At 41.8% G+C, this 27500-nt stretch overlaps 1 protein-coding gene across 1 annotated transcript in view; it reads right to left on the reverse strand.

Moving 5' to 3' along the window:
• Positions 1 to 4628: 4628 nt before the first annotated feature.
• Positions 4629 to 27500, reverse strand: part of LOC121859502 (protein VAPYRIN-like) — a gene marked incomplete at its 3' end in the record, with an annotated part of 40513 nt that continues 17641 nt past the window's right edge. The window contains exon 3 of the mRNA XM_042356357.1: positions 4629 to 4668. Within this exon, the coding sequence (XP_042212291.1) occupies positions 4629 to 4668 (40 nt within the window). The remainder of the gene's footprint in view (positions 4669 to 27500) is intronic.

Genomic DNA, 27500 nt, shown 5'->3' on the forward strand with positions numbered 1-27500 from the left:
AAAAATCAATAGTGATATATATATATATATATATATATATATATATATATATATATATATGTTGTGTTGTCAAAGTAAGAGAAACAATTGAGACCCTGCAAGTGTGTTTAAATGAGGCAAAATATCAGATCATCAACCTGGGACTTGGTCACAATTTTCGTGATGCCATATGGCAGCAGGGTCTACCATTAGACAACACATTATGCTTCCAATATCTTCCCAGGCGGTAGTACCTCCCTGTTTGATAGCTGCCTGGGTGTGCTGCCGTTCTGTCGTAATGGACCGTCGAATTATATTTAATTCGTTGGCATCCACCTGACTTGCTGCATTCTGAGCTATTATGTGTTCAGTGAGGGCCGCCGTGGGGTTGACAGAGCTCTGATGTTCTGTGGCAGCAATTTCCTCTGGATTAGTCAATCCCATTCATCCCATTCTCGGTGGTAAGGTAAGGGATGACCTTTCTGCTGGGGTTAAGTAATGGTTTTTCATTATTGTTGGGATATAAGCGACCCTGATAGCTTCTTCCAGAGGGTGGATGAGGGGTCCGATATCGGGGATAGTGCGCATCCGGTAGGTCCAGCGATGCTTGACTCATGCAGCGTTTGTGGCAGCAATATCCGACTGTGAATGAATTTCTTCCACCCACTCATTTACCTTTCCCGTTACGTACTCGGTCTTGAAATCGTTTTTGCCGATTACCGCAGCTAGATGTCTTTTTGACCGTCCTTTGTTATTTTGACCTCACTTCCGCCAAACATTTCCATTGCCCATTCATAGTGTTCTGACTTCACAATGAGGAAGGACTTGCTGGCATTTGGGTCGTACCCTATTTGTGGACCTCGTGATGTTATCAGGTCCCACCACTTTTTGATGTCCTCCACTTTTCCTGCTCCTGTAAGGTCATCAGCATATGCCACTTGCTTGACCTGCATGTTTCGTAGTTTATTGTGTGTTGGAGCACTGATAAACCTATTGCGTACATTCCCTCAGTTGACTGTATGGTGGTATCTCCTCTCTGGGCCTTGAAACTTGTTATATAGAGGACTGTCGGGTTCCTGTAGGTGTTTTCAACATACATTGCAAAGCTTGGACACGTGATCTTGATGTTATACAGTGTAGCCTTGTGGTTGATTATGTTGATAGCGTTGGAAGCGTCAACCAGGATCTGCCTCACAATCACGCTGCTCAAATATCTTTCTACTACTATTAGAACTACAAGTACAACTACTACTATTACTACTACTATCAATAATAATGCAAAAGGTTGAATTGACCACCTGAGCCTCACACCTCGGCGGTTTATTGCAGCATGTGGCTATCGGTGACGCCTGTGTTACTGACGGTTAAAACAGTGTTATATTAATAACAATGGAAACCCCTCCTAGGCGTGAATTTGTTAAGGTGTAGATGCTGTCGCCAACACAACAACCACACCTTAAGTTAACGAGCTGGATGACCCAGTGTCACGGAATAGTCCGAGAAGACCGGACAACTCGCCAACTGCACTGGCTAACCATTACCACGGAACACAATCCGCAAACCGATTAACATCCAGGTTCCCAATTACTGCTGGGTAGACAGAGGTAAGTGGTGTAAAGAAACCTGCCCATAGTTTCACCCTACTCATGGATCAAACCCGGGTCCGCTCGTTTGCAAAGAGAGCATGCTGACCATTACACCACAGGTCGCCACACATACACATACTGTATATACACACACATAATCAGAGTCACACATACACACACACACACACACACACACACACACACAGGAAGTCAAGTGATAGACTCAGCCCTCCAGCACCCACTCGTAAACATGGCTGACCGACGCTATACTCCCGGCTATACTTCTTCCTCCTTGCTAGGTACTTTCTCTACGCACCCTTGGGCTATGCTGCTATACCTTGAACTTTCTACCATCTCTCACTTGATCCGCCACAACCCTTCACTTGATCCGCCACAGCCCTTCACTTGATCCGCCACAGCCCATCACTTGATCCGCCACAGCCCATCACTTGCCACTTTGCAGCAATTTATGTCACAAGGCTCTATACATCAGCAACACACATCAAGGCTCTGTGTAGCAATTCATGACAACGACTCTATCACCAGTTAACTCTATCTCACAACTTTATACGACCCCCTCCCCTACTCACCCCCACCCCCCCTTTGAAATTCCTCTCACCCCTTCCTCACCCCCACCCCCCGCAGCCTGAGGGTTGGTCGCTGTTACTAGTATTATTGTGAGAGATGTTATTAGCGTAGGATTGCATCTGTTGTAAGCTTTGAGGGGGAGAGGGGGTGAGGGGGGAGAGGGAGGGGGAAGGTAAGAGAGGGAGGGGGGAAGGTAAGAGAGGGAGGGGGGAAGATGAAAAGTGTAAAGAGGAGTTGGAATGGGGAAGGGGGGAAGAGAGACGAGAGAGGGAAGAGGAGAGAGGAGTTGGGATGGTGGAAGAGGAAGAGACACGAAGAGAAGGTGGATGAGAGGGAAGGCGAAAGGATAAAGAAGGAGGGGGAGAAAGAGAAACAAAAATAAATCTCAATCATCTCCTCTGGCCGGGAATCGAACCCTGAACCATATAGTTGCGAGGCGAACGACTAACCACTAAGTCATTAAGCTATTATTATTATTATTTTTCAGTTTGTTAGGTTCAGAAATAGTAACAGAGGACCGACAGAGATACAATGAATAAAAATACATATAAAACCCTCCTGAGATCGTTCATTGTCCATTACATACATACATACATACATACATACATACATACATACATACATACATACATACAAACATACATTACATACATGCATACATATCCACACACACACACACACACACACACACACAAAACGTCGGCCCATTTCCTTACAATTAGCCAACACAGCATTGAGCAACGTGCGTGAGACAGTTCAATATGTCTTGGGAGGGAGGGAGGGAGGACGTTGATATGGTACGTAACAGCAGGTGTTACTCAAAGACTGTGTAACGCTGACCCAAGGAGAGAGAGAGAGATGGGTGTTACCTCAGCATGGACCATCGCCTTAATGCAACTACACCTCAAGGAACAAATGAATAAGAAAACAATAGCATAAAGAAGAAGAAAAAAAACGAGAATAGGGTTAAAAGAAGAAAAAAAAAAGATGTTAAACAATAATAACAACTAAAATGATAAAAAAACAATAACAAAAGCAAAAACACACAAAAACAAGAAACAAAAACAAAAGCTAAACACGAAAAAGAACACAGAAGAAAAAAAAAGATGAAAAATATAACACCAGTAGACAAACACACACTCAGGCACATTATACCCCCACCATATCATTGAGGAGCATAACCTGTATATGTATGTTATTTTCTGCCTCGTTCGTCACTGTGTGTGTGTGTGTGTGTGTGTGTGTGTGTGTGTGTGTGTGTGTGTGTGTGTGTGTGTGTGTGTGTGTGTGTGTGTGTGTGTGTGTGTGTGTTTCTGAGACACATTATATTAGGTGCTTAATCCCTTCTAAAAAAAAAGTACCAGTTAGGAGCCTCAACTTACCAAACACTTCCCCAGTACCATCGCACAGCCGTCGCCTCGGAGACATATTTTGAAAACGAGAAGTGACATGTTTTTATTTCCGTCATTTCTGTCAAGTGTCCACCATCGTTGAGGGGAAAAAGTGTAGGCTTATGTCGACACCAGATGAACCGTGACGTGGTGGAGAGGTTGATGTGTGGTTGAGAGGGGGGGGGGCAGTCAACAGTGTCTTATGTGAATAATAAAAAAAAATGGAGAAGCGATAATCTTGGTATTGCTAAGTTGGGTGACGAAAGATCCGAGGAGACAGTTGGTGCTATTGGTGAAGGAAGGACGAAATGGCCCGTGAGGAAAGAGTAATGGTGAGTGATTTATTTTATCTTGTGTTCTTGAGAGAAATGAGTGGAGTGTTGTAGTACATCAAGGAGCATTACTGAGGGAAGGGAAGGGTTCAGAAAATATTCGTGACAGGAGCGCAAGAAGGAATGACTGACTGTGGTGGAATGTATTTATGAAAGCTGCGTCGCTCGACTCTTGCGCTGTACACCAAAGAAAAAATAGAATCCTGTGATATTTACGGTAAGTGGAGAACAGTGACGACACACACACACACACACACACACACACACACACACACGGAAGAGGTGAGTGGAGTCGCCAGCAGATGGGCACAACGGAGGATGTACTCGTATGATTAATGTCTTTTGTGTGTACGAAAAAGAAAGACTGAAAATTAAGACATTACTAAGATATATAACGAGATAAAAGGAAGTGAAACAGCATTATAGCGTTCGTGTAAACCTCGTTGGTGTCTTTACTTGTACTAGAAGGGTGTATTGGTTCAACTGGATACATCGGTGGTGAATTTCGTCATATTTTCACAGTGGATGATTTTTTAGTCCAGACAAATAAAAATCTTAGTCCCTTCACCAGATAGCCTTCGGTAGGAGTGACACTAAATAGCCCAATTGTACGCATAAATGTTCACGGCTTGGTGATGGCTGTACGCACAATTACACCCTCTCCACTGATGGCCTCTACACACACACACGTTCCTGGTAGCTACATTCTCTCTCACACACGTGCAGTAAGATAATGAAACCTGAGTACTCACAGGACCTCCAGCTCAAGAAACTCCTCGTCCAGAAACTTACCTGTAAAAAAAAGAGAACAGAAAAACAAACATTAAAAACACTTGAACGAAAATATCAGATTCTTTAGCAGTGTATCATTAAAACAGGGATCGTTTGTACACCTGTTGTTATCGTTTGTACACCTGTTGTTATCGTTTATACACCTGTTGTTATCGTTTGTACACCTGTTGTTATCGTTTGTACACCTGTTGTTATCGTTTGTACACCTGTTGTTATCGTTTGTACACCTGTTGTTATCGTTTGTACACCTGTTGTTATCGTTTGTACACAGGTTATCATTTGTACACCTGAATTTTTGTTTACTCTAAGTGCACCTGATTTGGACTACATACACACATGTTTCTTCTATTTATTCACCTGTTATTAATAATCTTCGTGAATTCATTTATCTGCTATACTTACACTTGTTTTTTGTTTTACTTTACGAACACCTGTGTTATCTATCATACACCTGTTCCATCCACCCACCCACCTATGTCTTTGTATGTAATAAGTCATGTTTGTCCAATGTATATTTTCATCCTTCGGGCTGCAGAACTTTTTCAATAAACCGCTAAATATTATTATCATCATCATCATCATCATTATTATTATTATTATTATTATTATTATTATTATTATTACACACAAACACAAAGACTCTCCTTCCCCCTCACAGGTCAGGAATCAAACAGCTATTCTACAACACCTTGTAACTAAGTCAGTAAAATAAAATCACGTTCAATTACCCGTTAGTGAATGAGCCAGAAAATAAAAATCAAGCACATTTCTCCGTCAGTGAGTGAGAGGGTGAGTCAGCAAACAAAATCACGTACAGAGTTGCTGTTGAAATGAAAAAATAAAAATAAAAATACGGACGAAGTTCTTAAAAGATTCTCTCGTTAATTCCTTCACTACAATTGAGGAGGATGTAAATGCCTGTCCAATTACGGGACAGTAGGGAGGGGGGGGAAGTGGGGGGAGGGTTGAGAGGGGGCTGGTGAGTGTGGGTGGAGGGAGTTAGAGGAGGGGTTGGAGAATGTGGGGAGGAGGCTTGAGAGTGTGGGGGGAGAGGGGTTGAGAGGGGTCTGAGAGTGTGGGGAAGGGGGTTGAGAGGGGTTAGATAGGTGGAGGTAGGGGTGCATACGGTAGGTACATCATATACTACAACCACGATCATCCACCACAATTGCTACCACTACTAACATCACTCCTACCCCCCTCCCCCCTACCACCATCACTACTACTACCACCACACGTCAGACCAGGTGATAAATTGGCCACATTTGCAGGACATAATGGTGCTTTACCTGACACCTGCCTGATTGTGTATGTACCTGTAACCCCCCCCCACTCACACACACACACACACACACACACACACACACACACACACACACTACACTCAACTACCAATCAAACTAATACAAATAACAAGCAATAAACACCATAACTCCATCACGCAGACAATAACAATAACACCAAGTAAATGAATCAATAACACAGCTCTCCATCACCTGAGCTCAATCAACAGGTAAGTCACCAGGAGGGAGAGGGAAAGAAGAGGGGCCAAGCAGCAGGTAACTTAAACTTTCCCTCAAATTGGTTGTTGTAAGTGGGACAGCAGCATACGTCCAGCTCGCGGGGTGTAGAAGTACGTACACATTACCTTTGATTACAATGGCGTTGGTCATACAGTACTGTGTGTCCGAGTTTGTGTTTAGATCTGTGCCAAGTGTTGGATTTGATTCTGGTATTGAATTTGGGTACTCTCTCTCTCTCTCTCTCTCTCTCTCTCTCTCTCTCTCTCTCCCTTCCATTATCTCTCTGACCACATACATTGGCTTTAGTGTTTGTTGTGATGCTTCTTATGTTCGTAAAACCTTGTCTTTGTTAGAGAACAGCGTCGAGATGAATGACACGCACACACATGACAGCTGTTGTGTCATGTGTCATAATCGCCTCTCTGTCTGTCTGTCTGTCTGTCTGGTATCTAGTCTTCCATCTGTCTGTCAGTCTTTCTATCAACCTTTCCTTGTGTTTCTATTTCTCGTTTTGCCCCCATTTCTGCCTGTCTCTCTTTCTATGCTGACTCCTGTCTTTCTATCTACCTGTCCTTGTGTCTGTCTCACTCAGACTCTCACTCTAGCCTCTGGGAACAAACCCTTGATGACGTCACCCTGGGAACTCGTTCTTGTAAGCCGTTTTTATCCCACTAAAACAGGATTCAGGCGACCTGGCTCCTAGGCTTCACATCTGGCTTCCGCTGCCTCACTATCAATACATCGCTCCTGCAGGCAAAAGGCTGTCGAACCTTCGTCTGATGCAGTTACTATGAACGTCACTGTATATAGAAGCCGGGCGAATATATACCGAGGATGAAGCCCGTATGTGGAGAGGGTCGCCAGACGCAATGTTCGCTCGTGTTGGCGTTATTATTATAAGAATATAAGAACATAAGAACATAAGAATGGAGGAAACTGCAGCGGGCCTATTGGCCCATACTGGGTAGTTCCGTTTACACCCAACCCCTATTGCTCATATAAGCATCCAACCTATGTTTGAAGCTATTCAGCGTATTCGAGTTAATGATGATATTTGGTAACTTGTTCCATTCATCCACTACTCTGTTTCCAAACCAGTGTTTACCTATTTCACGCCTAAATCTAAATTTGTCTAATTTAAAACCATTGTTACGAGTTCGCTCCTGGTTGGATAGTTTGAGTATCTTTGTAATGTCCCCTTTGTTTAGCCCTGACTTCCACTTATACACCTCTGTCAGGTCGCCCCTCACTCTACGTCTCTCGAGGGAGTGCAAATTAAGATGCTTTAACCTGTCTCTATACTCAAGGTTCCTAATGCCCGGGATTAGTCTTGTCTTTCTCCTCTGAATTCTTTCCAATGATTCTATATCCATTCTGTAATACGGTGACCAGAACTGAACTGCGCAATCCAGGTGTGGTCTCACAAGCTCAAGATACAGTTTTAGGATGACCTCGCTAGTCTTGTAACTAACACTCCTTTGTATGAACCCAAGTACTTTATTAGCCTTGTTACGAGCAAATACACATTGTTTACTTGGCTTAAGGTTCCTGCTTATCATTACTCCTAAATCTCTCTCGCAGTCGGATTTCTCTATGGCATCGTTGTTCATCTGGTATCTGGTTTCCCTGTTTACATCTCCTATACTGAGTACTGACATTTGTCCACGTTGAATTTCATCTGCCATTTTTCAGACCATTCGAAAAATTTGTTTAGATCTTCCTGTAGTTTTGCGGAGTCCTCGTCAGATTTAATAACACGTCCTATTTTAGTGTCATCAGCAAATTTACTTATGTTGCTGTCTATGCCGATATCTATGTCGTTTATGTATATAATAAATAATAATGGTCCAAGTACTGAGCCTTGGGGAACTCCACTTTTGACGTTGCTCCAATGGTACTTAGTGCCGTTAATGCTCACTCGCTGTTTCCTGTCCTGTAATGGAAGGAACAGCACTGTTTTTACCTGCCTCGTGGAGCCAATGTGAACAGTCCAGATAAATAAATGGAGCAGATATGAAGATAATTGAAAATAAATAAATATAAACATAAATTAGACTTAGCATTTTGTTGGTAAGTTAAGAGTGTCTATGTTCGTCCTGGGAATAATACAATAACTAGGTGACTATAGGTTAAGTGTGTCCATGTTCATCCTGGGAATAATCAAAAAGTTTCCCCTTGGTCCACCTCAATTATCAGGTACCAAAGGGAGGGTTAAGGGGTAACATAGTGGGGGATAAGGGGGATAATTGTGTGAAGACGACCACCAATTTGGTCCTGGGAAACAACTTGACACTCGACCATTCTTCCTACCATCACCCACCACCATCGCTACCACCACCTACAATCCTACCACCAGCTATTACCCTACCACTCTTCCTACCATTATTATCATCTTGAAAAACTACTTGACGTTACCAACCTACCTACCACCTATTACTTTAAACTACCACTACCATCTACATACCACTTACAACCACCACTACATATATTAACGCTATCAATGATGTCACTGCAATAACCAATACTACCACTTACCAACCACCACTACTACAATACTCTTCATTATCACTAACTACTACTACTACTACTACTACTACCACCATCTTTACCACAACCACCATCACTCAATTACCACTACCATCACCTATCACTAAAATCAAACATTCTTGTTACCTAAATACCACAACTACCACAATCCTAATCAACAACTATCTATCAGTCACACACACACACACACACACACACACAGCTAGCAGTATTGGCGCCACAGGGATCTTATTTTTACGAGTGCCTGACACCTGAGTGACCTTAATCGCGTTATTCGGTGACCTTTCGGGGTATTGTTGTAGTTCCGCCAACCGGGTAATGACCTCCTTGTGCACCCTAACTGCTACTAACCACATACATTTATCTTTAACCTACACGTATACATAGTTTCATTATGATACAATATATTCAGCATATGTATATAATTTTATCAGTTATAATTACGAAATAAAACCACAATAGACTTATTCTCGTCACATGATCGATTCAGTTTCTCTGTATGTATGTATGTATGTATGTATGTATGTATGTATGTATGTATGTAGTAATAATTCACCAACACCACTAAAACACAGACGAACTCCATTCAAGCAGTACACAAACACAGTACACGTACAGCTCAGCAGCCAGAGATATAATGACTTTAAGTTTCATTATAACTGGAATAAGTTCAAGTTCACAGCTGAAGGTTAACATCACAGCGTCATGACCACTGTTTGGCCAACTCACTCAATAATAACAATAATAACAATGATAACAATGAAAATAACACTGATAATAATAATAACAGCCACGAGGAGAACAATGAGAATAACAGAATGGCAAGTTCTGTTTGTAAATGGAACAATTCACAAATAAAAAAGAAATACGATAGCAAACAATAACACGAGTTTTGGTACTAGACTTGAGGTTCAGTAACAATAAAAACATTTATAGTAACAATAATGATAATAATAACTACTGTAATAATAATAACTACAACATCATTAAAAATTAAATAAATAATAACAACTACAAGAACAACAATATCACAATAATAAAAAAAAAAATTCCAGACCAAAAAAAAAAAAAAGTCCAAGAGCCCTCCCTGGATGTCACGCTTCAAACTAACTATGGGAAACTTCAACGTGTGTACACTCTAAAACTCCCACGGTAACTGCTTCCTCCTGCACACACACACCACTCCTAAGGCATAACTCATTCATTCCTAAGACGTGTAGATCGTAAAAGGAAACTCTATAATTTCTGTCTATAATTTTCAGCTATATAATGTTCATATAATTGAGTTAATTGAAAGGCTATTGTAGTTTATTATATTATGAGTTATATAATGTTAATATAATTATTCGTATATCAAGTTAACTAATGATTTATATAATTTTCTGATATAACATTGATATAATTAACATGAGCTAAGTACCAGGTAATAGTTTCTTGTATATTAACATGATTCTTCTTGTACATGTTAAATTTTTATGAAAAATTATGTTAATATGTGGTAGTTTGTGTTATTGAAGCTTAACAATAACAATATTATCTCTCTCTCTCTCGTTGTCTCTCTCACTTTCTCAGTTATCTATCTCTCTCTCTCTCTTTCTCAGTTATCTATCTCTCTCTCTCTCTCTTTCTCAACAAACAAGTCTTCATCCCACACAGATGGTCGAGATTACCGTCGACTCCCACACAGCTGTAAGATAGTGAGTGAATGAGACATATTGTCTTTCCCGACCTAATATGTCTCTATCAGTACGTGAGAAAGACAGTGTGAGAGAGAGACTGTGTAGAATGTAAACCTATTTATGTACCATCAACTACCAGTCTACCAGTACCCACTAAATAGTCACTGTTTACCGAGCTACTAACCAGTATCTATCTACCAGTTACATACAAATACCTATCAGTCACCTACACTACTACTACCACCCCCCCCAACACTACTACTACTACCCCTACCACTACCACTACTATCCATACTATTAACCCACCACCACTATCCCCACCACCACTATCCCCACCTCCACCATGTCCCTATTTTCACTCACCTTCCCTTCAATTAACTCCTACGCCACTTTCTCCCTTTCACTTCTTCCCACCATCATTCTATCCATCTATATTATTAGTCTACGTTGCTGTGTTATAATCATCCTTCCCGTGTGTTTCTCTTTATGAATTTATTCGTCTTTCTTCTCCCTAATTCCTCTTTTATTTATTTTACTAGATATATTTATTTGGTTTGTTTCAAGGATTCTCTCTCTCTCTCTCTCTCTCTTAGTTTATCATATTCCCTGTCTTTCTTTCTCCTCTTGATTCTCTCTCCTTCTCTTTCTTCCTGTCCTTTTCTCCCTCTACAACCTTCTCTTTGCACCCTTGTCTGTTTATCTTCTCCTCCACCTTACCTATCTCTCTCTCTTCAATTTTTTCCCCATTTTTAGCCTCACCATCTTTCCCACTCTTGGTTATCTCCTCTTCCTCCTCTTCCATCATCCTCCACGACAGGAGAGGTTGTGGGATGGGCGGAGGACACACAATAGTACTGACCTCCTGATATATTGGTGTGTTTGACAGGTAAATAAAAGCCTTTTACCTTAACCGGGCGTTCTCTAGTGGGTAAAAAATAGTATCCTAGTATCACGACTTAACGGAGACTTACTTATGTTAATGGTAAAGACGTTTTAAGTTTAGTTTTAGACAAGGTTAGGTTAGGTTGGGTTGGGTTAGGTTAGGTTAGGGAGGATTAGGTTTAGGTAGAAAGGGTTAGGTTAGGTTAGCTTAGGTTAAGATAGGTAGGATTAGGTTAGGTTAGGTTAAAGAAGGAAGAGTTAAGTTAAATTTAGAAAGGTTTAAGTTTGTTTAAGTTATGATATAAAGTTACGTTAAGTTACGCAATGATTTTATAAACTTAAAACCTAACTTAACCATTTATCTCAACTATAAACGGAATGTAAGTTAAATACAGTTTACGTAGTCTCTATTTTGTTAATAAACCCAAGTTCCATTACGATCTAAATTATGTCTGGATACAACAATAAAAATAACACCACATGCGACGCCATCATTATTTACATTATCTCAACACCATCACCAACACCACTACCCACCACCACTAAAATCATCATTACCACCAACACCACCACCACCATCAAAACCTACCTGTATCACTAACAACAATAAAAACACCATCACCACCATTACCCTCGACGCCACTATAACCACGACTGGAACTCACTGCACCACTAACACCATCACCCACCGCCATTACCATCGGCGCCACCATGACCACCACCGTCTGCACCTGACTTTCACTACTTCCACCAGCTGCTGCAGATGGCACAAGACCACCTGTTATGGCAGCTGGTTCTTGATTACAATAGTATAAGGATGTGGCTGAGAAGAAGAAGAAGAAGAAGAAGAAGAAGAAGAGGCAAGAGAGAGAGAGAGAGAGAGAGAGAGAGAGAGAGAGTCAGGCACGCACGCAGGCAGGCAGGCGGGAGGTCCAACTGGTGGGGTCCTAACCACGAATAAGGATATCGTAATTGATCCTGCAGCCGGGTATAATCACACAAGCTAAGCATCCTACTCACTAGCGCCTCGTCAGGACTTCCACAAAGACTCCTTCATACACCCGTTTATTTAAAGGGTTAACTGTGTGTGTGTGTGTGTGTGTGTGTGTGTGTGTGTGTGTGTGTGTGTGTGTGTGTGTAGCGAAAGGAATGTCTCGAGTCTTTTGTTTTATCTCTCACTCACTGTATGTATGTATGTATGTATGTATGTATGTATGTATGTATGCATCTCGGTCCTTTTGAAGTATAAAAATGACTTACGGGATAAAACAAAAGAAGAGGAACAAACAACAGTAAGAAGAAACTTAAAAGGGAGGAAGAGGAACAATAAAACACAAACAGAAAATAAAAAGTGAAAACAAGAAGAATGAGAAGAAAAACAAAAGAGGAAGAAGACAAAGAGGAGAACATAGGCGGAACCAGAACCTTCCTTCCTTCTCTCACCCCCTCCCAATCCCCCCTTTCTTCCCCCTTCCCCCTTCCCCCAACCCCCCCAAAAAATGAAGCCATAACTGCGCTGAGACTATACCGTTAAGAGTTACATCGTCTCAAAAACCCGTCAGTGAGATAATGTTGAGAATATAGTCTCACTGATTCTCTCAACTGACCGACTCCTCAGATATGGTGGTGAAAATGATGTCATACTTGCGCTGAGACTCTATCGTTATTTATCTCTTGAGTTACGGTAAGAAGGATTAACTTGGGAGTCCGTGAGAATCCCTAAATAGGTGAGTGTGTGTTTGGGAATGGTTCACTACTGGGCCTTCTTCTCTGTTCTTCTCTGTTCTTCTTCTTCTTCTTCTTTCTTAATTCTCCTAGTACTATTCTTCTTCCTTCTCCTTCCTCCTTTTGAGCCTCCTTGTACTCTCCCTCCTCCTTCCTCTTCCTGAGCCTCCTCCCAGATAACGACGAGTGACTAACATAATGAGGTAGCCACTGTGGTGAAAGTGACCATCACCACTGTCTGCTTTGTCACACTAACAGGGTGATGATGATGCCGTGTCGGGTGACGAATAGGAAGAACAGAAGAGGAACAAAGAAGAGGAGAAACAGAAGAAAAAAATAAGGTGATGATGTGGTATAACAATTAGGGTTAAAGAAGAAGAAGAAGAAGAAGAAGAAGAAGAAGAAGAAGAAGAAGAAGAAGAAGAAGAAGAAGAAGGAGAAGAAGGAGAAGAAGAAGAAGAAGAAGAAGAAGAAGAAGGAGGAGGAAGGTCATCCTATATACGGTGAAGAATGAAAGTTCTTGGTATGACACAAAGAGTGAATAAATAAAAAATAATATGAAGAGAAAGGAGAAGAGAAGAGAAGGAATAGGAGGAGGAAAAAGTGTGTCATGCTATTTAAGGTGATAACAGGTAACGTGAAGAGGTATCACACTTGTCACACTAATTGAATAACAAGATAACAAGTCACACTTTTCACACCTAACAAATTGACTCGATAATAAATCACACTAACTAATAAGATGATCAGAGAACCCAACCACACTTCTCACACTAACAGGTAAGCGAGAGAAAGTGTCCCAGTTCTCACACTAAACAGAGGGTACAAGGATGGTGTGGGCGGTGTGAGCATGAGACCACGCCCAAACATTTCACCCTAACAAGGAAGGTGCAAGACTCGGTGACAGAGGGACAAGTTTACCCCCCAGGACCACCAACATTATAGAAAACGGTGATGATGATGATGATGATGATGATGATGATGATGATGAAAAAAAGGAGTAGGAAGGAAGGAAGGAAGGAAGGTAGAGCAAGAGGAGGAGCATAAGGATAATAATAATAATGATGATGGTCAGATGGAAGGCAGTGGAGAGAGAGAGAGAGAGAGAGAGAGAGAGAGAGAGAGAGAGAGAGAGAGAGAGAGAGAGAGAGAGAGAGAGAGAGAGAGAGAGAGAGAGAGAGAGAGAGAGAGAGAGAGAGAGAGAGAGAGAGAGAGAGAGAGAGAGAGAGAGAGAGAGGCGCCCCAACACACACATATTATTATTTGTTCCACGTGAAGGGTTAAGTTGATATGTTTATCAGGAAACAGCGGGAGGTATTAGTGTACTGTAGCCTCCACCCCAGCATCATTAATCATGTCCTGCTGTTGGGGGTCCTAGTGATCCTCTCCCTGATCCTCTTGACCCGTGGATCAGTGGATCTCCTTCTTCTCCCTCCTGTAGTACCCCTCCTTTGATCCTGTGGTACTGCAGAAGCGTGTGGATCCTCCCCTGGTATGATCCGTGCCCTCATACCTCACTACACACACACACACACACACACACCACTCCTCACCATCTAGCCGCTGAGACTTTCATGTTTCTTTTTTAAATTTTTGCACCTGAGAGAGAGAGAGAGAGAGAGAGAGAGAGAGAGATGTACCCAACATTCATTCCTTTGTACTAGTGACTTATCTCTCTCTCCTTCTCAAACTCAGGTTGTTGTTGGTGAGGTATTGGTGGTGGTGGTGATGGAGGGAGTAACGGTGATTGTGGTGTTGACGAAATTGGGAGTAGCGTTGGTGGAGGTAATGGTGGTGATGTTGGTAATGTGGTGGTGGTAAGTGTGTGTTGGAGTAGGTACCGGTGGACTGGTGGTAGCGTTGGTAAGGTGGTGGTGGGGGTGGTAAGTGTTGTCGGTGGAGATACTGTTGGTGTGTAGTGGTGGAGATACTGATGGTGTGTAGTGGTGGAGATACTGTTGGTGTGTAGTGGTGGAGATACTGTTGGTGTGTAGTGGTGGAGATGCTGATGGTGTGTAGTGGTGGAGATACTGTTGGTGTGTAGTGGTGGAGATACTGTTGGTGTAGTGTAGTTGACGTAGTAAGGGTATTGGCTTGGAGAAGATATTTTGACGTGGATAAGACGTTGGCGAGGTAGGTGGAGCACAACGTCTGCTCACTGCGACATAAACAGTCACCAGTTTTATTGACGTTGTGGCTTTACCTGCCGGAGTTGTGCGTGGGAACCTGGACGCAACTTACTGCTGGTGGGGAGAGGGTTAAGAGGAGGGGGAGGAGCAGGGGAGAGGTGAGGAGGGGCAGGACACGGGAGTACTGAGGAAGAGGAGGGTGGGGGGCAGGGACCGTAGGAGGTAGGAGTACTGGAGAGGGAGGGAGGGAGGAGGGAGGGAGGAGGGAGGAGGAAACTACCACCACAACCTCTCCATCATCAAAAACAACAACAACAACAACAACAACAACCACATAACAACACCTGGTCCGCTGCACTTAACATGAAACACAACGGTAGTCACGCCATGTTGGGTTCTGTCTCAGCGTCGCCACATTGTTTTTGTTTTTGTTTGCCTGTTTTTGCCGAGTGTAAAGTTCCTTGTTATTACCTGGACAGACGGCCAGACGCACACACACACACACACACACACACACACACGTAGTAACTCACACGCGCCACTGCCATGACAACACGCGCCGGAACTTAGATCCAGTGATAGATGGGAAAGGAGTTGAAGTGGGAGAGAATGATAGGTGGGAAGGAAGAGGAAGAGGTATGAGAAGAAAGAGAAGGGGTAGGGAGGAAAAGGAAGGGTAGGGAGCAAGGAGGAAGAGGATAATCGATGGGAAACAAGAAAAGGAGTAGAAATGGGCAGGAAGAGGAAGGATGGAAAGGAAATGAGAAGAGGAAGCGAAGATGAGGGTAAGTGGGAAGGAAGAAGAGGAGGAGGAGGAGAGGGAGGAGGAGGAAGAAGAAGAGATGGATGAAGAAGAAGAGGAAGAAGATGAGGGGTGGGATAAGACGATCGCCTTAGCTAATATTGACATTCCCATCAGCAGTCAGTGACCTCCACGCTTCTACTTTTACCACTAGTGTTGACTCTCCTGCCTTCACACACACCTCCTCCTCCTCTTCATCTCTTCCTCTTCCTCCTCCTCGAGTCACACCTCCTGCTCTTAATCTCTTCCTCTTCCTCCTCCTTTCTCTCTCTTCTTACTCAAATCGCACCTTCGTCACCTTCTTCTCCTCCTCTTCCTTCTCCAGTCACACCTCCTGCCTCCTCTTTATAGCTTCCTCTTCCAGTCACCTCAAACTTCTCCTCTTTTCATCCTCCTCCCTGTCTTCCACCCCTTTCTTCCTCCTCCTCCTCCTCACCCCCACCTCCTCCTCTTCTCCCTTACCTCCTCCTTCTCTCCCTCCACCACTACTTCCTCTTCCTCCACTTTTGCTTTATCTTCCTCCTCCTCCTCCTCTTCTCCCTTACCTCCTCCTTCTCTACCTCCACCTACTCCTATAATAGTATCACTACTGCGTCAGGTAGAAGGTGTCACCTGGCCGTCTCCGCTACAGGTGGCAGGAGAGATACAAGCACCTGGGCGCCCACTAAACATCTCCCCGCAAGAGATATAGATAACGCTTTAACTATCTCTCACTTGTTCTCCATAACGCTGTCTCCCCTCTATGGACTCGGTGGGAGACTGTATAGGTGGGAGATAGTGTGGGTGGGAGACGGTCTGGATGGCAAATAGTGTAGATATGAGACAGTGTAGATGGGAGATAGTCTGGATGGGAGACAATGGAGATAGGAGACAGTCTGGATGGGAGATCGCGTCAGTGAGAGACAGTGTGGATGGGAGATAGTGCCAGTGAGAGACAGTGCAGATGAGACCCTCCCACCCACCCTCCCTCTCCCACCCACCCTCCCTCCCCACCTTCCCTCACTACGATCAACACACAAAACTTTATCTCCTCTAATACTCCACTTCCTTTGTCTCCAAATTAAAGTTCTCTCGCTAGGGGTGATCTCCGCTTCACCCAGGGTCACGGACTCACAGGTCAGAGGTCAGGGTCACGTCCCCCTCTGATCGTACCCGGTGCACACAATCTGAAATATTTTAATCACACGAGAATCACCTCAGAGATGCTGTGAAGGTAATGATTGAACTATGACTCCCTAAGGTGAGAGATTGTCAAGGGGGTTTATTATTCTTCGTGTTACTGTGGAAGGGTAATTTTAAGTCTGTCTGTCTGTCTGTCTGTCTGTCTGTCTGTTCCTCTTCCAAGCAACAGATTACTTCATAGAACTGCATATTAGACAGGTGTTTTATACTCTCTCTTCCTAAGATTCCTCTGCTCCATTAAACCAATTTCGGTGACTGCCTGACTCACTTACTCACTGACGGAGAAAACAAAAATATTATTTCTACGTTGACGCATCGTAAGAAAAACTCCTGCTCGACCTTCCTTAATACACAGCCCGCTGACAAGCAGGGCAGGGCTGAGGTATGCCTGATGGGTGGGTGTGACGGGCGAGTGTAACGGGCGGGCGGGCGTGACGGGTGGACGTGATGGGTGGGCGTGATGGGCATGTGTGATGACTGACGTGATGAGGGGCGTTTGTGATGGGCGTGTCTGAGGATGGGAGTGATGAGGGGCGTGTGTTATGATGGGCGTGTGTGATGAAGGGCGTGTGTTATGATGGGTGTCTGACGAGGAAAAATGTGATGATGGGCGTATGCGATGGACGTATGCTGATGGGCGTGGAGTCTTTCAAGCGCAACAAGAACTATCGTGGGCGTACACATAATAAGTCCTCCTTCCCTTTCTCAATCTAAAGTGCAAGTCCCTCACGCCCATGTACAGATCCTGGACCAAAATATAGACATACTTGCATGATTTAGAGTCAACAATGTGTGTGTGTGTGTGTGTGTGTTTTACTAAGGCACAAAACAATACACTAAGGCCATCGGTAACCACAGAGAACAGTAAACATGCCAACACCCTGACTCTCACTAACCTAGGTGACTTCATCGGACCACACACACACACACACACACACACACACACAGGTTCCTACGATCATTAGTCCTCGTGAGTGAAGCTGTTAGAGCACCTGCAACTGATTAACTATTAAACTAAAGCATAAAAATAAAACCCAAACATCCAAATATGGCACCAAAATCACGCTGAGACTCTACCTTAATAAGATACAGCCACTTACCACCAGTTACATTACACAATTTAACATTCTAACTTTACAAAGATTCTGTACTTTAATTTTGTTCCTGTAAATGCTGTTAAAGTGACGCGTCTAGTTAAGGTAGAGTCTCAGCATATTTTCCACCATCTTAATAACTCACATTATGATAAACAATTTAATTCTCTCTTACGATTTTAATTACGAGAAAAAAATTACCTAACGAGACTCTGAGACATAGCAGCCTTCACGAGCCAAGATAATTGACTATTAAACTGATAAATTACACCGTAACTACTTCTTCTGAGAGAGACGGGGGCAATAACACTTTTTTCCCCTGGTGATGACAAATTTGGGCAGTCTTTTTTTTCCAGTAGAGTTGGGCAATAATTGTATATTTTTTAGCAGATATGAGTAATATGTTTTTTCTAATGACTAATACAGGAAATAATAGATATTTTCATGTCTGACAAGAGGTAATAGACTATTTTCCCATTTCTAACAGACATGGGCGATATATTTCTTCCTATGACAGACACGAGACATTATAGTTATTTCCTAGTAGTGATGGGCAATAATAATTTTATTCCTCCTGACTGAAATGGACACAGTTATTGCTTTTTTTTTTTGCCTTTAGACAGTAATGGGCAGTAAGTTGTTTGTATACTGAAAAAAAAACACCAAAGAATACTTTTTTCCTCCTGACAGAGACGGGCATTAATAATTCTTCCTTAATGAATAAACTGACAAGAATACTTTTTTCCTTTGTGGGTAAACGTACATGAGTATATTTTTACCTTCAGATAGAAGAGATAAATAATACACTTTTTACCCGAGAGAGAGAGACGTATGAATACTTTTTTCCCAAACAGAGAGCAGACGGCATTAGTTTTTTTCCTTCTGACAGACGGAAAGGAAGATAATTTTTTCCTAACAGAGAGAAAGGCATAAAGTTTTTTCTCCTAGTTGACGTGGATAACAGCCTTTTTATTTACCTTCTTATGGAAACAGTAAATATTTTTTTTCCTTTTCCTGAAGGATTGGGACAGTTTCCTTCCTTCTGACAAACACGAAGGACCAGAAATAGCTTCTCCCAGGTGACGCGTCGTAATAGCACTGACAAATTGGGCATCCACCTGCGGCACCTGAAAGACTCAAATACCTTTTATGATATGACCGCAGGCGACGCTAGAAGGCAGATGTGGCCGTAGTTACCACACCACCTGTCTTCGTCCCTCCCTCCTCATCCCCCCTTTCCCTCCTTATCTCCCCCTTTCTCTCCCTCACACTTCTTCCTCATCTCCCCCTTTCCATCCCTCTCTCCCTCCTCATCTCCCCCTTTCTCTCCCTCTTTTTTTCACATCCTCCCTTTCTATCTTCCACCTTTGGGAGGATGAAGGATGCTGTTATGTGCTGTGGGAGGATATCAGGGGGCAACACGCGTCCGCCTGCTGTGCTCATCCGCTGTTTCTCCTGGTATCACGTGCAGCTGTGGTGGGTAGGAGGCAGAAGGAAGGTTAGGAGAGATAGAGAGGAAAAATGTAGGAGAAAGCATAAAAGTAGGAAAGTAATGAAGGAGAAAAGAAAAAGAAAGGGAAAGACGGAATGAGAGAGAGAGAGAAGGCAATCCAATCTTGATCCACTGCTGACGGATATCTTTCTCACCTTGTAAAAACCAAAACCCACATTGTTTTCTCTTTTTTTTTTTTTTACTGCACCGACCGACTTCCACCAGAGACCAGCCTCCACTCCTGGTCCTTCTAACAAAAGCACAACCACTAACGTAAACCCTCTTTTTGTTACTCATGTTTTATCACCCACATGTAGGAACTATGTGCATAAAAAGGCAGGTATGTATGTCATAAAGGTGTGTGTGTGTGTGTGTGTGTGTGTGTGTGTGTGTGTGTGTGTGTGGATGATTTAGTTTGTGATTATCTAAGAGTATTGTTCGTAAGACGCTAAATTCAGAGTAATTATCCAGCAGGACTCTTGATTAAAATATTAGGAGGATCGTAGGACAAACAACATGAAACGGCTCAAAGGATATTTAAAGGAGGGAGGATGGGAGGGGAGGGGAGGGGAGGAGAGGGAGGGAGGGGGAAATCCCACCACAGGTTCAATCAACTCCTTCCTGCTTTCTAGAATTCCTGAAAGTTTTGTTTTGTTTATCTTTTTTGGGGGGGAGGGGAGGGGAGGGGGAGGAGGGGAGGAGGGGCGGAGCACCTTGTGGTTCAACCAAACTGTGTGGCGAGGACTCTGCATAACCCAACCTAACTTAACCAACCAACCGAAACCAAACCAAATTAAACCAAACTAAAAACCAGTAGCCACACACACACACACACACACACACACACACACACACACACACACACACACACACACACACACCTGTATCAAATACTATAAGAATACAATTACCTGACAGCCTCAAGTTAAAACACACAGCCTCAAGTTAAAACACACACATAAAAAAACAGGAAAAACAGCATTAAAAAAAAAACACTACAACTCAATCCTAACTAGAAACTCTTACCTGTACTTAACACCTGTACTTTAGCATTGACTCTTAACTGCTGCTAAATGAATGGTATCTAGTGAAGCGGGAGAGTATAAATATAGTTTCATGCTATATATTAACTCTGTTTTGTGTGGGATTTAGCAGAGATGAGTAGGTAGAGGGTTATAATATATTTAATTACGAGGAAAAATAATTGTACGAGGCTTTGTGAGTGAGTGTGGGGTCATGATGTCCTGTTTAAACTTTCACTCACTAACTCACCAACACAGAAGGATACTAGCACCAGCCTCCCACAACAGCCATGACAACTTATGAAGACAGGAAATTAGATCGAAAGGCCAGGAGTCAAATACACACACACACACACACTCACTCACTCACACTCTATACTTTACGAGAACACACTTTCCCCTTCACCACACTCCTCTTCCTCCTGCTGCCTGTACATCAAGGTCATAATAATAATAATAATAATAATAATAATAATAATAATAATAATAATAATAATAATAAATAAACAAAAAGAAAAGGTTTTAAAATAATGAACAGGGGACTTAAATAAAAATTAAATTATATCATGAACACAGTGAAGAGACAACATACCTTCAATGTTACCAAACCTGCAACGTCTTACAACAGGCCACAAGAAACACAACAAAACCAGCAACACAACATCAGGGTCAGGATATAAAGGCCCAAAAGAAATACACTTTGCAATATTTTTACCAACACTGCAATTTTTTTTACCAACACTGCAATATTTTTACCAACACTGCAATATTTTTACCAACACTGCAATAATTTTACCAACACTGCAATAATTTTACCAACACTGCAATATTTTTACCAACACTGCAATATTTTTACCAACACTGCAATAATTTTACCAACACTGCAATATTTTTACCAACACTGCATTCAGCCTTATAATAATGGTAGGGTGGTGCGGCGAACAATTATTGCATTATCATCACTGTTAAACTGGAGAGCTATACATTGCGGGGAACAAGACCAATAACATTGTCTATCTTACGACTTTGGTTCAGGAAGGTAATGATGTTAAATAGAAGGCTCCATCCCACCCCTCTCACTCTAATCTTACCTTTTCACCACTCAGCCCTCTCATCCTCCTTCCCCTCCCCCACTCCCTCATCCTTCTCCTCCCTCAGCTCCCTGCTCCATCAGACTCCATCAGCACCTTCTCCTCTCCCACTACCTCAGCTCCTTCCCTTGAAACCTCCAACCTTCATCGCCCCCCTGAACCATTCAACCCACCCCAATCCAGTCTCCATTATCTCCACCCCCTCCCCTGAGCCTACCCACCTCTCACATCCCCACCCCCCCTCTCCCCCGCGTCAAGGCAGAGTCCTGGGGGTCGTAACTCTGGTTTAAGACGACGGAGGATCCTGCTTCACTGAACCTGTTTGAGGTCTTGCTGTGATATACAAAACATACCAAGTTTGGTCAAAATCCCACGCTCTCTGTGCCGAGTCGTCGTGTTCACTCCTCCCTGTCGCATACCCACACGGACGGACGGACGGACGGAAGGCCAGATGGACGTATGAACGGACGGACTGACGCATGGATGGAGGACGGACGATTGAACGGAATGACGTATAAGTGAACGGACGAGCGATTTGACTGACGTATGGGTGGACGAACGAATAAACGGACGAACATATAAACAGACTGACATAATATGAGCGAACGGACGAATAGACGAACAAACTGATACAAAAAAAAAAAAACATCCTAACGACTCTACCTAACAAGGCAATTTTATATCATCTTCTTCACCTCATAATTACAATAATCTTATTCTTCAACGTCTTAAAATAAAACCAAACGACAGTAAACATATTATACAAGCTCTGGCAGATTAAGATGATATTACGTGTTTAAACCAGAGACAGATAAACCAGCGTGATACCTTGAATACCTGACAGAGAAGAATATGGGTTTGTCGCACTCAATCACAGGTGTGCAGTGTGTGGTAGGGTGGTGGCAAGAATCACACCTATAAACAGAACACACACTCACAAACATAAACACACACTCACAAACATAAACACACACTCACAAACATAAACACACACTCACAAACATAAACACATACTCACAAACATAAACACATACTCACAAACATAAACACATACTCACAAACATAAACACACACTCACAAACATAAACACACACTCACAAACATAAACACACACTCACAAACATAAACACATACTCACAAACATAAACACATACTCACAAACATAAACACATACTCACAAACATAAACACATACTCACAAACATAAACACACACTCACAAACATAAACACATACTCACAAACATAAACACACACTCACAAACATAAACACACACTCACAAACATAAACACATACTCACAAACATAAACACATACTCACAAACATAAACACATACTCACAAACGTAAACACATACTCACAAACAACATTTATCTAACATCAGACACCCCTTTAAACTAGATAACAACAACGAATTTAAGAGACTGTATAAATCACAAAACAACAACATAAACAGGACAGATAACAAGTAAATAACTATTCATAATCGGTGATAAAGATGGGAAGCATTAATACCCAAGAGAAGAAGCCGATACCCAATAGTTGTGTTACGAATACATGAGAGGAGATAATTGATAAACTAGGAGCATAGAGAGAATATATGATAAAGAGTAATTATTGTATTTTATTAAGGTGAATAATTTTAACACATTAAACTTCAGTCAAATGGATTTAATTCATGAAAAAAATAAAAATAAAAATAAAATAAGATTGAAAAAAGAAAAAAGAAAATGGGATAAAAGCAGAATTAACAAAGGTTAACTATTATATTTCAGTAAAGGTTCAAATATCGAATAGCCAAAATTATAATCTCATTGTACCGAACATCTAAAGATAAACGGGAGAGATAACAATAATGAACGCAGGAGATAACATAACTGATAAAGCAACACCGCAAAGAGGATAATAAATACCAAGAGAATTAGATAATTTATCTTAGTGTAGTAAAATTCTAAGTCTTAAATAATTAAATATAAAACCAATAAAAATATCTTAAAATAACCAAAAGCTGACATGAATAAAACATGAAAATAATAATAAAAAATGAAAGAAATAAAGAATTATTTATATTATAGTAAAATAAGGAATCGTCTTCAAGCAGAGAAATAAAACCAAACCGTCACTTGATATATTACAAGGTATAACAAGATAACAGCAAGATAACACTACTAATAAATGTATCATACAAGATAACAAGATAAAATCCTCATTATAAAGAAGAAATAACATTGAATAACTTAGTAACGTTTAAAAGCCTCGACTTAACATATTGGAAAAGTTTAAAAATTCCCTCGACCTAATAATAAGCACAGAATACTTTAAAAATTTAGCAGTGTTTAAAATTTCCCCACCTCAATAATCAGTACAAGTGATCGAGTTTCACTTAGATACGCACAAGTGACTTCGATTCATAAGTTATGAGACCGTAACTATGTGAGTAAATAACATTGAAACCCAAGACAAAAATGCCACTGAGAAAGACACGGTTCTCAAGACGGAGTTGTCAGACGTGTTGAGAAAAAATAAAATATAATAATAAAATACAAATCTTAACTTAGGACTTGTTTTAAGGAATGCATACTATTAGCCAATTCACGGTAGGTATTCAGAAGCCTTGATACAGGTAAGCTGATTTGCATAACTCGATTCAATATAATGATAGAAAATATATGCTAAAAATCATTATCACAGGTACGGGGTAAATTACAGGAAGAGTAATTTACATAATTAGATTCAGTATAATAAAAAACTACAGACTTGGGAGATTATCATAACTACCACAACAATAACCGCGCACCTGTAGAATACTTAGTTAAAATCACAGGTAAAAAAATAACTTCCATATAATAACAATATTATAACAAAACGCAAAAATTGTCAATCAAAACTTTCACACATAGTCGTCGTATAAGTTACCACGAAGCTCTTAACAAAATATGTAATCAAACTCACACTCAAACCTTCATAGTATCATCAAACACACAGACATTCAGTATAGGCGAGGTTCTACTACAGGTACAGTGCCTCTCACCTGTGCTCGCACACCTGTAACACTGACTAATGGTAATTATACTTAACCTGACAGCCATATACACCTGTGGATGACTTACAGCCCCTCCTACCTGTCGTGATGTATTGATACGATTGAGTCATAATGAACACCATTTCACGGCTATCAATCTCTCGCTACTTGAGGGTTAAAAGATGTATAAACTCAATATGCATATCTTAAAAATGTGTGTGTGTGTGTGTGTGTGTGTGTGTGTGTGTGTGTGTGTGTGTGTGAGAGAGAGAGAAAGAGAGAGGAAAACGAATTCTTGGACATAAAATTAGGTAGGTTATGTTAGGTTAGGTTAGGTTAGGTTAGGTTCGGATTTCCGGATTCCGTAATTAGTCAACGCCTAAACTGCTGTCTCGCACTAGTAGTCAATAGACGTTTGTGTTGTTCCCGTAGCACTGGCTCAATGGGCTGTGTGTCTCACCTGGAGAACTGAAGTATGTTGGTTCGGTGTCTCGTTCAGGGGGCAAAAACATGTCTAAGTCAGTCTGTGGATATCTATTGATCTTTATGTGTGTATGTGTGTATGTGTGTGTGTGTGTGTGTGTGTGTGTGTGTGTGTATGTGTGTGTGTGTGTGTGTGTGTGTGTGTGTGTGTGTGTGTGTATTCCTCGGAACTAAATCTCTCTCTCTCGCTTTCCCTTTTTCTATATTATCTGTATCTGTATATGTCTGTCTGTCTGTCTGTCTGTATATGTCTGTCTGTCTGTCTGTCTGTCTGTCTGTCTGTCTCTCCCTAACATCCATTACACAAATTCATGAGCCACAACTCCCAAAACAGTTTCCCCAAGACGATGACTCGAGCATCTTAACCTAATTGCCAAACGACCTAACTACCCAATTGATGTGTTTACTGTCTCATAAATAAAGATTTCCTCATTGTCCTCTTTTCGTTTTCCCCCTTGCAACTGAACAATCTCAGTGGAGTGACTTAATTAGTTAGCTACACTTTTCAAATATTTCTATGATCACGAGGACTGAGCTTTAAAATGAACTCCAATAAAACCGGAGCAATTGAGATGAGCTATTTAGTTTTAGTTGTGAGTTTGGGTTTAACCAGCCATAAACCCCACCATCAATATCTTAAAATGGTAAATGACTTGTTGTTACCTTTTGTAAGTCGCCAGGAGGAGCTGAGAGAAGAGGAGGATGAGGAGGAAGAGCTGAGAGAGGAGGGAATGAATACTGATTACATGTATCTTATTTGGGTCTCTCCTACTGACGGAGGAGAACACGAAATTTGTGATAGGTCAAGATACAAGTTAAGGTGTGTGTGTATTGTGGTCGTGTAACATCAACTACGTGAAGGATCTCCACACACACAAGCATAAAATAAAGTTTACGGGATTGATCTTCAACTAGCAAGCAAAGACCTACACTTACCCCACCCCAATCTTCAGCCCCGTCCACACCAATCTTCAGCCTCATCCACCCCAATCTTCAGCCCCATCCACACCAATCTCTTCAGCCCCATCCACACCAATCTTCAGCCCCATCCACCCCAATCTTCAGCCCCATCCACCCCATCCACACCAATCTTCAGCCCCATCCACCCCAATCTTCAGCCCCATCTACCCCAATCTTCAGCCCCATCCACCCCAATCTCAGCCCCATCCACACTAATCTTCAGCCCATCTACCCCAAACTTCAGCCCCATCCACACCAATCTTCAGCCCCATCCACACCAATCTTCAGCCCCATCCACCCCAATCTTCAGCCCCATCCACCCCATCCACACCAATCTTCAGCCCCATCCACACCAATCTTCAGCCCCAACCTCAACCTTCAGCTAACTTCCCTTATTAGCCCAGGTGACACGCCCCTACAATGATTATCCTCACCTGAGTACTAATGACTCTTATCTAACGAGGGTGCTGCAGGAGGGAGACGCCCTTACTGACATCTCTCAAAAGGAGAGATCGGGTTTATCATCAGGCAGTATAGTACACTCAGATACCACATCAAAACAGCAACAACAGTAACGACAAAGCCGACGACAGCAACAACATTAATAATAATAATAATAATAATAATAATAATAATAATAATAATAATAATAATAATAATAATATAACACAAGTTGACCAGGGTTCGGTAACATGGATCAAAGACGCTGCACTTTAGTAATTTTGTGGAGTTGATTTCAAATATGGCAATAAAAAATGTCAGTCAGGTAACATTTTTATGATATATGTGTACTGTATATGTAGAGTAGGAATATAAGATACGTACTTGTGTTGGTAGGGATATATTAAATGCAAGGTTAGCAATACTGAACAGCAAGTGGGAAGAAATACTGTCCCTAACCTCACTCTACAGTATGCAGGATTCCCTCTGTACTGATGTAGATGGACTGATGTCAGAGTTGGGAATTAAACATGACCCAAAGGAATGGAGGCTTTTATAGATTCCTCCAAGTTTAGTTTGATAGCAGTATTGTTGCATAATGGGAACCAGACGCCATCAGTTCAAGTAGCGCATTCTGTAGGTTTGAAGGGAACGTATGATAGTACGGAGAAAATACTGACCGCTATTAAATACAAGGAGTATAGATGGCAGATCTGCGGCGATTTGAAGGTTATAGCCCTTCTACTGGGCCTTCAAGGAGG

Source organism: Homarus americanus, unplaced genomic scaffold (genome assembly GCF_018991925.1).
Source record: "Homarus americanus isolate GMGI-L3 unplaced genomic scaffold, GMGI_Hamer_2.0 scaffold20469, whole genome shotgun sequence".
Taxonomy (NCBI): Eukaryota; Metazoa; Arthropoda; class Malacostraca; order Decapoda; family Nephropidae; genus Homarus; species Homarus americanus.